The 13,608-nt window shown below is 43.6% G+C and overlaps 1 protein-coding gene across 1 annotated transcript; it reads left to right on the top strand.

The window, feature by feature from the left end:
* Positions 1-275: 275 nt before the first annotated feature.
* Positions 276-6,452, top strand: tyr (tyrosinase). Its single transcript, XM_066699279.1, has 5 exons — positions 276-1,180; positions 1,858-2,074; positions 3,823-3,970; positions 4,484-4,665; positions 6,000-6,452. Exons 1-5 carry the CDS (start codon positions 356-358, stop codon positions 6,233-6,235), a joined length of 1,608 nt encoding a protein of 535 aa, XP_066555376.1. The 5' UTR covers positions 276-355; the 3' UTR covers positions 6,236-6,452.
* The last annotated feature ends 7,156 nt before the right edge of the window (positions 6,453-13,608 follow it).

Genomic DNA, 13,608 nt, shown 5'->3' with positions numbered 1-13,608 from the left:
TCAACAGACAATGATTTTTTTGTTTGCAGGACTATTGCAATAATTGGAGTTGGTTAGCAAACATAACACCAACACTAAATGCAATTGCATACTCGTCTACATCTAACAGGTTACAAAAGAAACCCCTTTCAGCTAATGCATGACATATTTGTGTCAGGGCAGGGGTGATGGGTTTGGTCACAAATGAGAGAATAACTGGGGATATTATCCAAAGCACGTGATGTGAAATATAACAGGAGAGGGGAGAGAGAGGGGAGGGGAGGTATAAATTGGCAGCAAACTTTTTTCTTGTTTCCTCTTAAAGCAATTGATTGTTCAAGATACATTGCCAAGGCGTCGTGAGCACTAGATAGGGATGTCGCTGTTTTTAGGTCTTCTGACTGTGTTGCAGCTGGTGCACTTGACACGGCAGCAGTTCCCCCGAGCCTGCGCTACGGCCGCTGCCCTGGTGCCCAAGCAGTGCTGCCCGCTGTGGGAAGGAGACGGCACGGCCTGCGGCGCCCTTTCTGGTAGAGGGTCCTGTCAAGATGTGACCATCATAGACCTCCCCCACGGGCCACAGTTCCCCCACGCCGACCTGGACGACAGAGAAAGGTGGCCCTTGGTCTTTTATAACCGGACCTGCCGGTGTGCGGGCAACTACATGGGCGTGAACTGTGGCGACTGCAAATTTGGCTACTTTGGAGCCAACTGCGCCGAGAGGAGGGAGTCCATCAGGAGGAACATCTTGCAGCTGACACCGGCTGAGAAGAACAAATTCATCTCCTACCTGAACCTGGCCAAGACCACCATCAGCACCCAGTATGTGATCGCTACCGGCACCTACGCCGAGATGAACAACGGCACGACCCCCCTGTTTGCGGACATCAGCGTCTATGACCTGTTCGTGTGGATGCACTACTACTCGTCCCGGGACGCGTTCCTGGGGGGGGCCAACAACGTGTGGACGGCGATTGATTTCGCCCACGAGTCGGCGGGCTTTCTGCCGTGGCACCGGGTGTTCCTGTTGCACTGGGAACATGAGATCAGGAAACTGACTGGGGACTACAACTTCACCATCCCGTACTGGGACTGGAGGGACGCGCCGGGGTGTGAGGTCTGCACTGATGAGTTAATGGGAGCCGGCAATCCCAGCAAGCCAGGCCTCCTAGACCCAGCTTCCATCTTCTCAGCTTGGAAGGTATTGCTTCCCCTATTTCTCTTGCTTATTCAGCACCTGTTCCCCATCTCTGCAGCTCTCTTGAATGGATCTGTAAATACGCATCAGTAAACATCAGTTGGTTCTAGAACGCTGGGGATGGTGTAGTTTGGTAGTAAAATAGGGTTCAGTTCATTGTTTTTGGGTGCTACGAATTAAATGTTATCCAACCTATTACGTATAAACAGGTAGCATTGTTAGTCAAACTCAGTGAGCCAGACATTCAACATACGTGCAAATGAAAGACAGTAAACATGTATTAAATACTTTGATGCCGTTTTAATAGTAGTCACAATGTGCCACAAAGAAATACAAAGAGTGCTACTATGAATTACGTTATGTTATAGTTTTAAAATCTATTACATTACTGCACTACCGCTTTATATAAACATAAACATTACACGACTGCAAACGTGTTGAGTTGCCATGCATTATTTTGATTTGAATATCCATAGTGTACTGGATTCGTATTTAAATGTTTTAGTTTCGCTTTAATTAGACGCCTTCTCTAAAGAAGTTCGGTTTCTTAGATTAGAACTAATGCAATCATACTTTATTCAATACTGTACAAATTCAGCATCAGGCTACTAATAGAAAACATTGGTTTTAAACACTTTCAGACGCTTATAAAAGTGTGTATGGGTGTGACCTCTCTTCAGGTTATGTGCACACAACCAGGGGAGTACAACAGGCTGGAGATACTATGTAACGGGACTTCTGAAGGGCCTATTCAGCGTAACCCTGGTAGCCATGACAGGAGCAGGGTGGCCAGACTGCCCACGTCTGCAGAGGTGGAGTTCTGCTTGAGTCTGACAGAGTATGAAACTGGGCCCATGGACAGGACTGCCAATATGAGCTTCAGAAACGCATTAGAAGGTAAGGGGTCCCTCCCTTCGGTTGCCTAGTCTAGTGAAGATTCCCAACAGGTTTTTAGCATGTGCTGCAGCTTTGATTAGTAGCAAGAATAAGTAATGTATTTGCTTGCAATAGCCACTACTACATGCACTAATTATATATATATATATATATATATATATATATATATATATATATATATATATATATATATATATATATATACACACACACTCACCTAAAGGATTATTAGGAACACCTGTTCAATTTCTCATTAATGCAATTATCTAACCAACCAATCACATGGCAGTTGCTTCAATGCATTTAGGGGTGTGGTCCTGGTCAAGACAATCTCCTGAACTCCAAACTGAATGTCTGAATGGGAAAGAAAGGTGATTTAAGCAATTTTGAGCGTGACATGGTTGTTGTTGCCAGACGGGCCGGTCTGAGTATTTCACAATCTGCTCAGTTACTGGGATTTTCACACACAACCGTTTCTAGGGTTTACAAAGAATGGTGTGAAAAGGGAAAAACATCCAGTATGCGGCAGTCCTGTGGGCAAAAATGCCTTGTTGATGCTAGAGGTCAGAGGAGAATGGGCCGACTGATTCAAGCTGATAGAAGAGCAACTTTGACTGAAATAACCACTCGTTACAACCGAGGTATGCAGCAAAGCATTTGTGAAGCCACAACACGTACAACCTTGAGGCGGATGGGCTACAACAGCAGAAGACCCCACCGGGTACCACTCATCTCCACTACAAATAGGAAAAAGAGGCTACAATTTGCACAAGCTCACCAAAATTGGACAGTTGAAGACTGGAAAAATGTTGCCTGGTCTGATGAGTCTCGATTTCTGTTGAGACATTCAGATGGTAGAGTCAGAATTTGGCGTAAACAGAATGAGAACATGGATCCATCATGCCTTGTTACCACTGTGCAGGCTGGTGGTGGTGGTGTAATGGTGTGGGGGATGTTTTCTTGGCACACTTTAGGCCCCTTAGTGCCAATTGGGCATCGTTTAAATGCCACGGCCTACCTGAGCATTGTTTCTGACCATGTCCATCCCTTTATGACCACCATGTACCCATCCTCTGATGGCTACTTCCAGCAGGATAATGCACCATGTCACAAAGGTCGAATCATTTCAAATTGGTTTCTTGAACATGACAATGAGTTCACTGTACTAAACTGGCCCCCACAGTCACCAGATCTCAACCCAATAGAGCATCTTTGGGATGTGGTGGAACGGGAGCTTCGTGCCCTGGATGTGCATCCCACAAATCTCCATCAACTGCAAGATGCTATCCTATCAATATGGGCCAACATTTCTAAAGAATGCTTTCAGCACCTTGTTGAATCAATGCCACGTAGAATTAAGGCAGTTCTGAAGGCGATAGGGAGTCAAACACAGTATTAGTGTGGTGTTCCTAATAATCCTTTAGGTGAGTGTGTATATATATACATATAATCTTGCTGATTTTGAATTTGAGAGTAGGGGCATTTATGTATTTTTATTATTAATAATAATATTATGATGATGAACCACACCAGAAACATATTTACTTGGTATTCTCACAATGCAAGTTGATATAAGCAGTTATGTGCCTTGAAAAGAACTCTAAAGAAGTTTGGGGAGCAACAAGTTTGGGGCTGAATTAATTATAATTGGAAAAATGATCCTGCTCATGACTGGTGCTCAACTCTGATTACTTTGGGGAACATGATATATTTTATTAATTGCACTATTGTTTATGCCTTTGACCTAGGTTTTTCAAATCCTGCCAATGGTATAGCCACCACTTCGCAGAGCAGCATGCATAACTCACTCCATGTGTTCATGAATGGCTCCATGTCTTCAGTACAAGGCTCAGCTAATGATCCAATTTTTATCATCCATCACGCTTTTGTTGACAGGTGAGTAAGTGGACATTATTTCATATTTTTCATTTGATTATAAACATGTATTTACCAGCAGTTGTAGGTGAAGCTTATGAGGCTTCTTAAAATTGTAGAGTCCCTCTCAGAGTTTGCTGTATTGTTATTAATAGCATCAGGTCTGTCAGGCGTTGATATAGTGACACTTTAATTTTTTTCACATTAACGCAGTTAATCTTAACACAGTTTCCATATTAAACAGTGTTTCTTCAGCTGTAGGAAGGCATTTGCAATCTCTGGGGAAAACCCGAGTGTTGTTTCAAATTCCTAAAAGGCCAGCTCCATTTCCATTGAATTAGTTTTCTTTGTATTAAGAGGTGATGATTTCTTTATACAGATTACTTTTCTTAAACCTTAAATGAGGCTACATTTGAAAATATATATATTATGGTTTGCTGGATAAGAATACGGTGACTTTGATTCACAACCTTTTTTACAATAAATAAATAACGTATTTTTTTCCCTTTGTGATATTCATTGTTTTGTGTTTAGCATCTTTGAGCAGTGGCTGAGGAGACATAATCCTCCCAGAACGGTCTACCCAACTGCCAATGCCCCAATTGGACACAACGATGGCTATTATATGGTGCCATTCATGCCCCTCTTCCGGAATGGAGATTACTTCCTGTCTTCCAAAGAGTTTGGATATACCTATGCCTATATGTTAGATCCAGGTGAGTCACTGTATAGCTTGAATTTCACAATCCTCTATTTTATATTTTACTTTTGATGATTTGGGTTGGGTTTACTAGGAGCAGTAACAAATGACTGGGCAGAGTTTACAGAGTAGATGTTGGCTAATTATTCCAATTATGCAGTCAAATAGAAATATTTCTGAATAGAATTTAACCTGAAATTGTTAATGTGTACATAAAAATAACTCTTATTCTGTGGATCGTATTTTAGTCTTGTGATGGAAAGTCCCAGAGCAACTGTCATCAACAGCCCTTAAGGAGTTAATCCTTCCAAAAGCAAATTCAATTAATGGATGCAGATATGCAGGGTACCTGATAATCACAAGAGTCATTCAAATAAAATAAATCACCAAACCAGATACAGTTTTTAACAGATGCTTTCGAAAGAATATATATAGAATATATCCCAAAAAAGTAGACTTTCCACACACCGTATACTGCAGATTTCTGTTAAAGTTAGAGAAAAAGCAGACCTTTTGGTCAAGATGACCGTATTTGTAGAATGAAGTTACAATTGTATGCATGTGTGTATTTAAGCAAGGATTTCTAAATGGTTTTCTTAGTTTTTGTAAAGATTTGACTAAACGAATTGCTGGTTGACAAAACATTGTGATTCTAGAAGAATGCGATTAGTATACATTTCTTTAATATATACAGTGAGGGAAAAAAGTATTTGATCCCCTGCTGATTTTGTACGTTTGCCCACTGACAAAGAAATTATCAATCTATAATTTTAATGGTAGGTGTATTTTAACAGTGAGAGACAGAATAACAACAACAAAATCCAGAAAAACGCATTTCAAAAAAGTTATAAATTGATTTGCATGTTAATGAGGGAAATAGACTGATCATTTCTTTGTCAGTGAGCAAACGTACAAAATCAGCAGGGGATCAAATACTTTTTTCCCCTCACTGTATACTTTATAAACATTATATACACACACACACTACAGCATATTATGCATTGGAGAATAGTTTCTGTGTTCATGCTAACAGACTAGCTGAGACTGGTGAGCCTTAAAAAGTCAGCCTTCAAGGTTTTGGTATCTTATTAAGATTTCTGAGTGTTTTGCAGCACTGGTTTGATGTAACAGCAGGGGGCACCATTATCCATAGTTAAATTAACAGCTCTTGGATTTCTATGAGGAAATTTTAAAATAATTAAGTTACCATCTTCTTATTAGTATTCATAATAGTATCCCTTTTTACCAATGCATTCTGTATATTAGTAATACAACTCTGAAAAGGATCAGATTCTATGATCAGAATGTCCCAATGTATTTAAACTCTCTCCTTCTCTCTCATCCCCCAAGGACAAAGGTTCCTACAGGAGGTCTTGAACCCTTACCTGGACCAAGCCCAACAAATCTGGAGGTGGCTTGTGGGAGCTGGGATAATCGGGGCTCTGGTGGCAGCAATAGTGGCAGCAGCGATTGCTCTGGTCTGGCGCAGACAGCAGAGGAAGAAGAGAAGAAGGGCTTCTTTTGGCGAGACGCAGCCCCTACTCCAGAGCAGTGAGGAGGACGCCAGTTACCAGACCAACCTGTGAGGAGGACAACCGTCGCTACACTGAAACCAGGGATAATGAACCTGTCAGAGGCAGAGAGAGGCTGTTTTCCACCTGGAGATCATCTGGTCAAGAGACGACAATACTGAGAGGCATTGTAACGACAGTCCACATTTGGTCAAACGGACAGTGCAATTGAAACTGCTGGGCATCAGCTAAGAAGAAATTATGAATAATAATAAAGTACTATTTGAAAACACATTGATTCGTTATTTTATAATGATTGGCATTGTATATTGTTGATGAAATCTGACAACCTAAATGATTCTGCAGTTTTCTTCAGTTGTGTCAGCATATCCAGACAGTGCCGAGTTCAGTCATGATCTTTAATCCGTGTGCAAACTGGCAGGCAGCATCTGTCAGCCCTACTGATTACTGCTTCTGTGATTCCTGGACATTAGCCAAACGTATCCTTCAAAAGTCTCAGACAGGCCATAACATCATCAACCTCCGATGTATTATTTATTTTGACCAAAATGGTTGGGATTTCAAAAAACGAATATTATATAAACCTTGAGGAAGCCTAAAGAATTCTTATTAAACTATATCTACAAAAATGCTGCATCAACAATCCGACTCCACCAAGACACTGACAAGATCAAGAATTGTAAAGGGGAAAGTCCTGTACACAATCTATCCAAAACTCTTCACAGACTCTCCAAAGATTTTGGACTGGAAGAAAAAGGAATCAAGTTACACAGAGCTTATTTGAACAACTTATGATTTGCAGATGACCTAAACCAAATATGTGACAACAGCAATGGTCCAGACATATTGCAAGAAAAACAGATCAAAGATGGACCAAAGAGGCTATTGAATGGATACCAAGAGATTAAAAAATACCTAGAAGATAACCACATAAAAGATGGAAAAATTAAATCATAACATTTGTAGGCATGACATGGAAAATAGAAGCTGTAGATCGAAGCAAGTGGAAACTCACACAAACACATGCATTTACTGTAAGAGGAATCATGGAGGTTTGCAGTGCATCTTATTAAACTGAACTAGTGGAATTTCATTTGTATTACCAAACTTGTATATTAAACCTGTATAATGATTTTAATAGATGACTGCTTTGACCTATGACTTTAAACAGAAAGAAGAAACGACCGTGGCGGCTGGTGGCCAAATTATTGTCTCTTCACACCTCAGATGTAGTCACAGGGTGGGGTCTGTAGGGGTGGCATCCCGGGGGCCAACCTCAGTGGTAGATGCACATCTTGGTGTGCAGTTTCTACACTTCCCCCACTGTATTAATCTCTTCTTACAATATTAACACCTGGCAACAAGTTTAAGTTGCCCCTAAATCCCAAAACATAATCGTTATTATTTAAATAGTTAATACTCTAATTTACTCTAATTATCCAAATCCACAAATCAAGAACAAGACACATTAAAACCTTAAATGGAAGTCCTAATAAAAAAATAAAAAGGAAAAAAAAAACTGCTTCAAAAGTAGATTTAAAAATATATTTTCAGGAAACCATACATAATATAGAAGAAGAAATAAACCTGACATGGCTCGACAGGATATTTATCGATTTTCTCAAAAAGCCAGTAGTAGAACAGACTATTTAATTTAAAAAAACATCTAGAAAAAATTAGATAAGAATATAAGAAAAAACACCTGACACTCCACAGGATTTTAGATTTTTTTTTAGTTACCAATTTTCTCAGCCAGTAACTTAATGTAGAAAAGACTAAACTAATATTTAAAAAGCATCTAAAGAGCGTCATCGATGAGCCACCATTGAAATGCTATCTCTCTCACTGTTTCTCACAGTAGAACTGTGTGACTGTTACATTGTTATAACTAGCTACTTTCACAAAGACAGACATGGCGACAGTACTGACAGTGGTGTCGTGCCTGTGAGGATTAAGGTCAGAAATGAATCATGAGGATTTTGAAGGGAACTGTGGTTATAAGTGCATTTCCTGCACACCTCAGGTACAGACCTTTGAGCTCTGCAGGTTTCTTTCTTTTCAGACTCTGCTTTGGAGTTGCACTGCAGCCCGGAAATGTGAATTAAATTTACTTTTTATCTCCTGTGAGGTCTGCTGTGAGATGGGATGAAATTCATAACAAATTTACAGAGGTGTGCACTGGAAACAGCTTCAGCCTGGCTGGTGTCCAGCACTCACACAATACAGTCACTTTCAGCACTTAGCAATTTTACATCATCTCCAGATTCGATCCATTCTGAATGCAGAAGGGAACCATTAGTGTTTGACTGGTGCAGGCAGCCTGGAAAAGGAAAAAAAAGGAAGGTGTTTTGCAAGGGGGGAAAAATCCCCATTTTGCTGGTCCACTAAAAGACAAGCAATCTCTGTTTAAACTGACAGAAGTAAGGGTACAAATGCAATTCTTGGTCAGCAATACCGTATAAATGAATACAATTTTTTTAGTGATATGCAGTGACTGCTTAATGTACTGTAAAATAGTGAAAGGCATGATGAAGAATCATAAAATAATGTCAAATTAATCATTAATTAATCTTGACATCATTCCGAGCAAGCGAGCGTCATTTATCACTGGGCATGATCCGCAAGGTCTAGCAGGAGGGCAAGGAATGTCATTTGACAGATTTACAACAAACCCTAGAGATGTTGTCACCATGTAACTTACTGTCGGTCCTGTTGAAACAAACGGCAAGAGTTCCTGTAATGCGCACAAAAGCAGAGAGCCTAGAACAGAGTCAGGAAACATGCTTACAGTCACAGTTGTGAATGTGTTCAAGATTTCCCCACAAAAAATTCTCTGCCCTTATTGTGTCATTTGTTTGGTGGGGGGGGGCTGATCTCAAAACACCAGCAGCACGCTTCTGCAAAAAACTGACAGAACACGTGTATGCCTGATTGTTCTAGTGGAGAAGCATCCACAGAGATTTATGGAAAAACCTGTGAAAGGAACAGATGCGGATTTAGTCATTCTGTCGTATTACATTGAGAGGAGTCCTGCCCACATAGTCTCCGTAGTTTAGGCTCCCCCCGTGCTGCCATCCACAACTCCATCTGCGTGGCGTCCCCCAGATATGCACGGCTGTGAGAGGGAAATTCACATCATGCACAACCTCCACTCAACAGGAATCCACCGCCGTTCCCCTGTGAAACCTGCCCACGCTCTTGATCCCTGAATGTTCACAAACCAAAGGTCATCTGCAGCTTTGTGGACAAAGACATCAAGCCTATCCTTGACATACAGGATCGCTCTGTGTGTGTGTGTGTGTGTGTGTGTGTGTGTGAGAGAGAGAGAGAGAGAAAGACTTGACTTTTCATCAGACTTTATTGTCCGTTTGCAACAAGCAATAATTTATACAAAATAAAACGCCACACAAAGATATACTTTTTTTTTTCTCACCCTGCCCAAACTGTTTTAACTCTGTCTGTCTGTTTGATCTTTACACCTTTAAAGAAATCAACCCAATACACACAACAAGACAACCATCAGATGATAAACCCAATAAATTAATTACATGCTAAAAACCAACTCGTCTCCATACAGTTCACGAAGTGCATCATTAATACACCAGACCTGTTCAAAACTCTCCAATCATTCATCAGTCTGTAATAGTTAAACTCCAGTCTGACTCTGTACTTGATCAGCATGGCAAACACTCTCACTGCACCCTCACTGTCCTCCCCACACACTCTGTTCTTCCTGCTCTTATAAACAGCCATTTTCGCCTGGCCCAGCAAGAAGTTCGCCAGCTGTTCCACGTCTGGTCTTTCTGGATTATCTCGTCCCAAAGATAAAACCAGGTTAAGATCTGTAAAAAGGCGGGTTATAAGACTAAAAATGGGTGACAACCGGGAGCATGTGCTAAAACAGTGAAACACCATCTCTCTCTGAGCACAGAATGGGCAGACGTCATACACAGCAGGGTTAAGAACGGCAATAATAGAATTGACCGCAATAATGGTGGCAGATCGCCAGCAATGGGGCTTGTACAGGCTGCTCCGGGCAGGCGCAATGTCCTCCCCCAGCCCCAGCCTGGCTCTCCAGGGTGTATCAGAGAGCTAGCCCTGGTGCTACACCTTCACACAGACCCTGTAAAGGGCCCTGCCATCCATGGTGGCCAGGGGATGCGCACTCAGGCCGTCACTGTCCAGCAGTGGCCCTAGGGGAACAACAGTTTCAGTGATAGCGGGGGATACCAACAGACTATGGAACGAAGCTGGTGTATCGGGGAGGGCGGAATGCAGCTGAAGCAGATATCGCTCCACACAGCGCAGTGAGTGCAGCCTCAGCACGCCACACAGAAGCTCTGCACTCAGCCAGCTGCCCTGCTGCAGACCCAGCAGGTGGACCAGCTTAGTGAGCTGGGACACAACCAGCAGGCGGGTGAAGGCAGGGGAGCAGGTGCGGGGCGTAGGTGCGGGGCGTGTCCATCCAGGGGTTGTACACAATTGGCTCTTCCAGGAGCCCCTGCAGCGTGAGGAGTCACACCTCTCTCTTGGCCCTCTGCTGGCCCCAGGCCTTCATCAGGCTATGTTGGAATCTGGGAAGTACCGACAGATCCAGTCTGCTACAGTCCATCAGAAACAGAGCTGTATCCAGCTGGAGCGCCCCCACCTGGTGAAGCAGCACACTCCAGGGCAGAAAAGGGGGCTGTACAGTAGCCGCTGTACTGACTACAAACGAAAGACAGACACCCTGCTGGTGATATCGATCAGGCCCTGCCCCCTCTCCTCCCCGGGCAGGTACAGCACTCCTCTCCTCAGCCAGTGCAAACCGTCCCACAAGAAATCCAGGACGGCTCTCTGCAGCTCCCCCTGAAGCCCGGTCGCTGGCTCTACACACACTAACCAGTCCCACAGTGTGGAGGCCACCAGGTTGTTGATGATCAGTGTCCTGCTTCTGTAGGAAAGCTGGGGGAGCAGCCAGCGCCAGCAACCCAGTCACTCTCGCACCCCCTCTCGCTCCTGTGGCAGTGTGGCAGGGATAGTCTGTTGATGACATTGTGCTGTAGCAGGGGTTCAATGGCCAAAGAATAGAGCATGCCTAAGAGAGCACAGCCCTGCCTGACACCCGTCTCCACAAGGAAGGGAGGACTCAGCGCCCCATTGATCTTCAAGACACTGCAAATATCCCTGTAGAGCACCTAAATCATGGCTACAAAGACAGGGCTGAACCCCCACAAATACTGGTGTTCAACCCGGTCAAACGCTTTTTCCTGGTCTAGAGAAATCAGCCTAGTATTCAAACCCAATAACTCGGACAATTTTCAAAAATTGACGTGCCGAGTACACAGTATGTCTGATAAGCGTGTACCACAGACCCCATGACCTCCCTCAGTCTGAATGGCCAGAGCTTTGGAGAGCAGTTTATAGTCCACCAGATCAGTGAAACTGTCAGTGCCAGAGCCCTTTGCAATGAGATGCCTTCCACTACTACCAACCTCTTTCCCTTCGTTTTCTCTAAAAAACTCCTGATGCTAAGAAAGCTGTGTCCTTCACTGTAGCTCTAACTCACCGAGGACACGGAGGCAAGAGAGGAATCGTTGAAGCACTCACTGTCACTCTCCGAGCATGAGACGTCCCCGGGGGCTCCAGCATGTAGCCAAACCTTTTCCCACCAAGCCACTCACTACCCCAGCTTTACTACCTTTCCCATCAGGTCTCTTGCTACCACTACTTACCCCAACAATGCCCATGCTCCACTTTTTGGAAGCTACCCCTCCTAGCACCTTCTTAGTGCATTTTTCCTTGGTGTATTAAATTCCACCTCAGTTTTTTCTTTTTCCACTTCCACCTGGCGCCTTGGCTTGTACTGCTGTGCCATGGCCTGCCTCCATCTCGGCTACACCCTGTGCATCTGTTCCTCATCAATAACTCCAACATCTGAAACACTTAATATACTTAATGTTCACTTAAGTAGTGAACACTACGTAGTCGGTATTGTCAATCTTAAATTTGAAAGTGACATTAAGATCCTCATTGTTGTTATTTAGGATCATATATAGCTGCCTTTCATTCCGAATAAATGGAGGGACATTAGACAGCGTTACCTTTCGGGCAGGAGCCACGTGCAGTCTGAAAGTGCAGTCTAGCACTATACCATTCGCCACAAGCTGATTGACCAAATCAGTGTTTTTTAAGAAGATAACAATGGCACCACTCATACGGGAGGCAGACTTGATGCTATCACACCCTACTACCTCCCCAACCTCTAACACATACCTTTCTAAGGGGCAGAACTGCACCGGGGCAATCTTGACTCCATGGCGTCTAGTCAGTTTCTCAAAAGACGCATTCAGGGGGTACAACTACTCAGAACCGGCCACACTGGCCTGGAAAAATACCACTACTCCCCCCCTCCCCTGCCCTCCCCTGTTTCCCCACAATAAGAAAAAACAGAAAACTGAAAAAAAGACAATATAAACAAACTGGAAAAAGTAAAACACGAAAAAAAAGACAGCCAAAGGACAGAGCTCTCAGCAGCACTCCCGCTCACTCCAGGCCCCTCCCACACACTCCCAGCATGCACCAGAGAGCGAGAGAGAGAAGCAGTGACAGGATTAGGACAGGTTCCAAGAAATGCCTCACCAGCGGAAGACTGTAAAAAAGTATTGAGATGACAAAGACAAACTGCCTCACCTGCACATCTCAACCCCCAGGACTGCATCATCTTCCACCAGGTACACTCCTTTACGCACCAGCTCTCCCACTATGTCTGCACTCCTGCAGTGTGACACGCAACCTATTCATGTAGTACGTAATTCAGAATCTGTTGGGGGGAAATACTAAAGCATGGTAAAGAACAAAACCTTGTTAAATCATCAGGGACACATGTAGTGGGTGTGACAGCAGTCATGCAAGGGCAGGCAGTCGCTCACCTGCTGAGAACGGCATCTTGGATGGCGGACTCCATCGGGCTGTTGGTGCTGTGCACGCTGGCACCACAATCCATCAGGAAACCCACGGTCTGCAGCCTCCCCTGAGTAGCTGTCAGGTGCAGGGCCGTCCGCCTGTGACTGAGACATAAGCACCCTGGGAAAGACAGTTACCCCCTTTGCTCTAACACTACACTTCTGTACATGCTCACTAAGTTCACTAAGACAATTTCAAATCTAACTATAATTGTGCAACTGTACAGATAAAATGGTGATGCTGTGCCGTCAGTGGGGCACCGACAGTGGTGCCTCTCCGTGACGGCCTGCGGTGTACATCAGCCTGGGGAACACGCAGGCCTGGATCGTCTGCATTTCCTAGTCAGACACTAAAGCATATCGGTTTTGGTGCTCGGTTACATTTAAGCTGCTGTTCATTCTTCCTGTAATGTATACTGTAATTCTGTTCTGTAAGTTCTGTGCTTTTAGAGCAGTCATACTGGTGATATGTGGTTGTATTAG

Source organism: Amia ocellicauda, chromosome 3, assembly GCF_036373705.1.
Source record: "Amia ocellicauda isolate fAmiCal2 chromosome 3, fAmiCal2.hap1, whole genome shotgun sequence".
Classification (NCBI taxonomy): domain Eukaryota; kingdom Metazoa; phylum Chordata; class Actinopteri; order Amiiformes; family Amiidae; genus Amia; species Amia ocellicauda.
This window is presented reverse-complemented; position numbering and strand designations above follow the sequence as displayed.

Coding starts and splice junctions, on each gene's coding strand:
- tyr (XM_066699279.1), top strand. CDS start 356: ATGTCGCTGTTTTTAGGTCTTCTGACTGTGTTGCAGCTGGTGCACTTG. Junction 1,181..1,857: donor CCATCTTCTCAGCTTGGAAG/GTATTGCTTCCC, acceptor ACCTCTCTTCAG/GTTATGTGCACACAACCAGG. Junction 4,666..5,999: donor TGCCTATATGTTAGATCCAG/GTGAGTCACTGT, acceptor TCATCCCCCAAG/GACAAAGGTTCCTACAGGAG.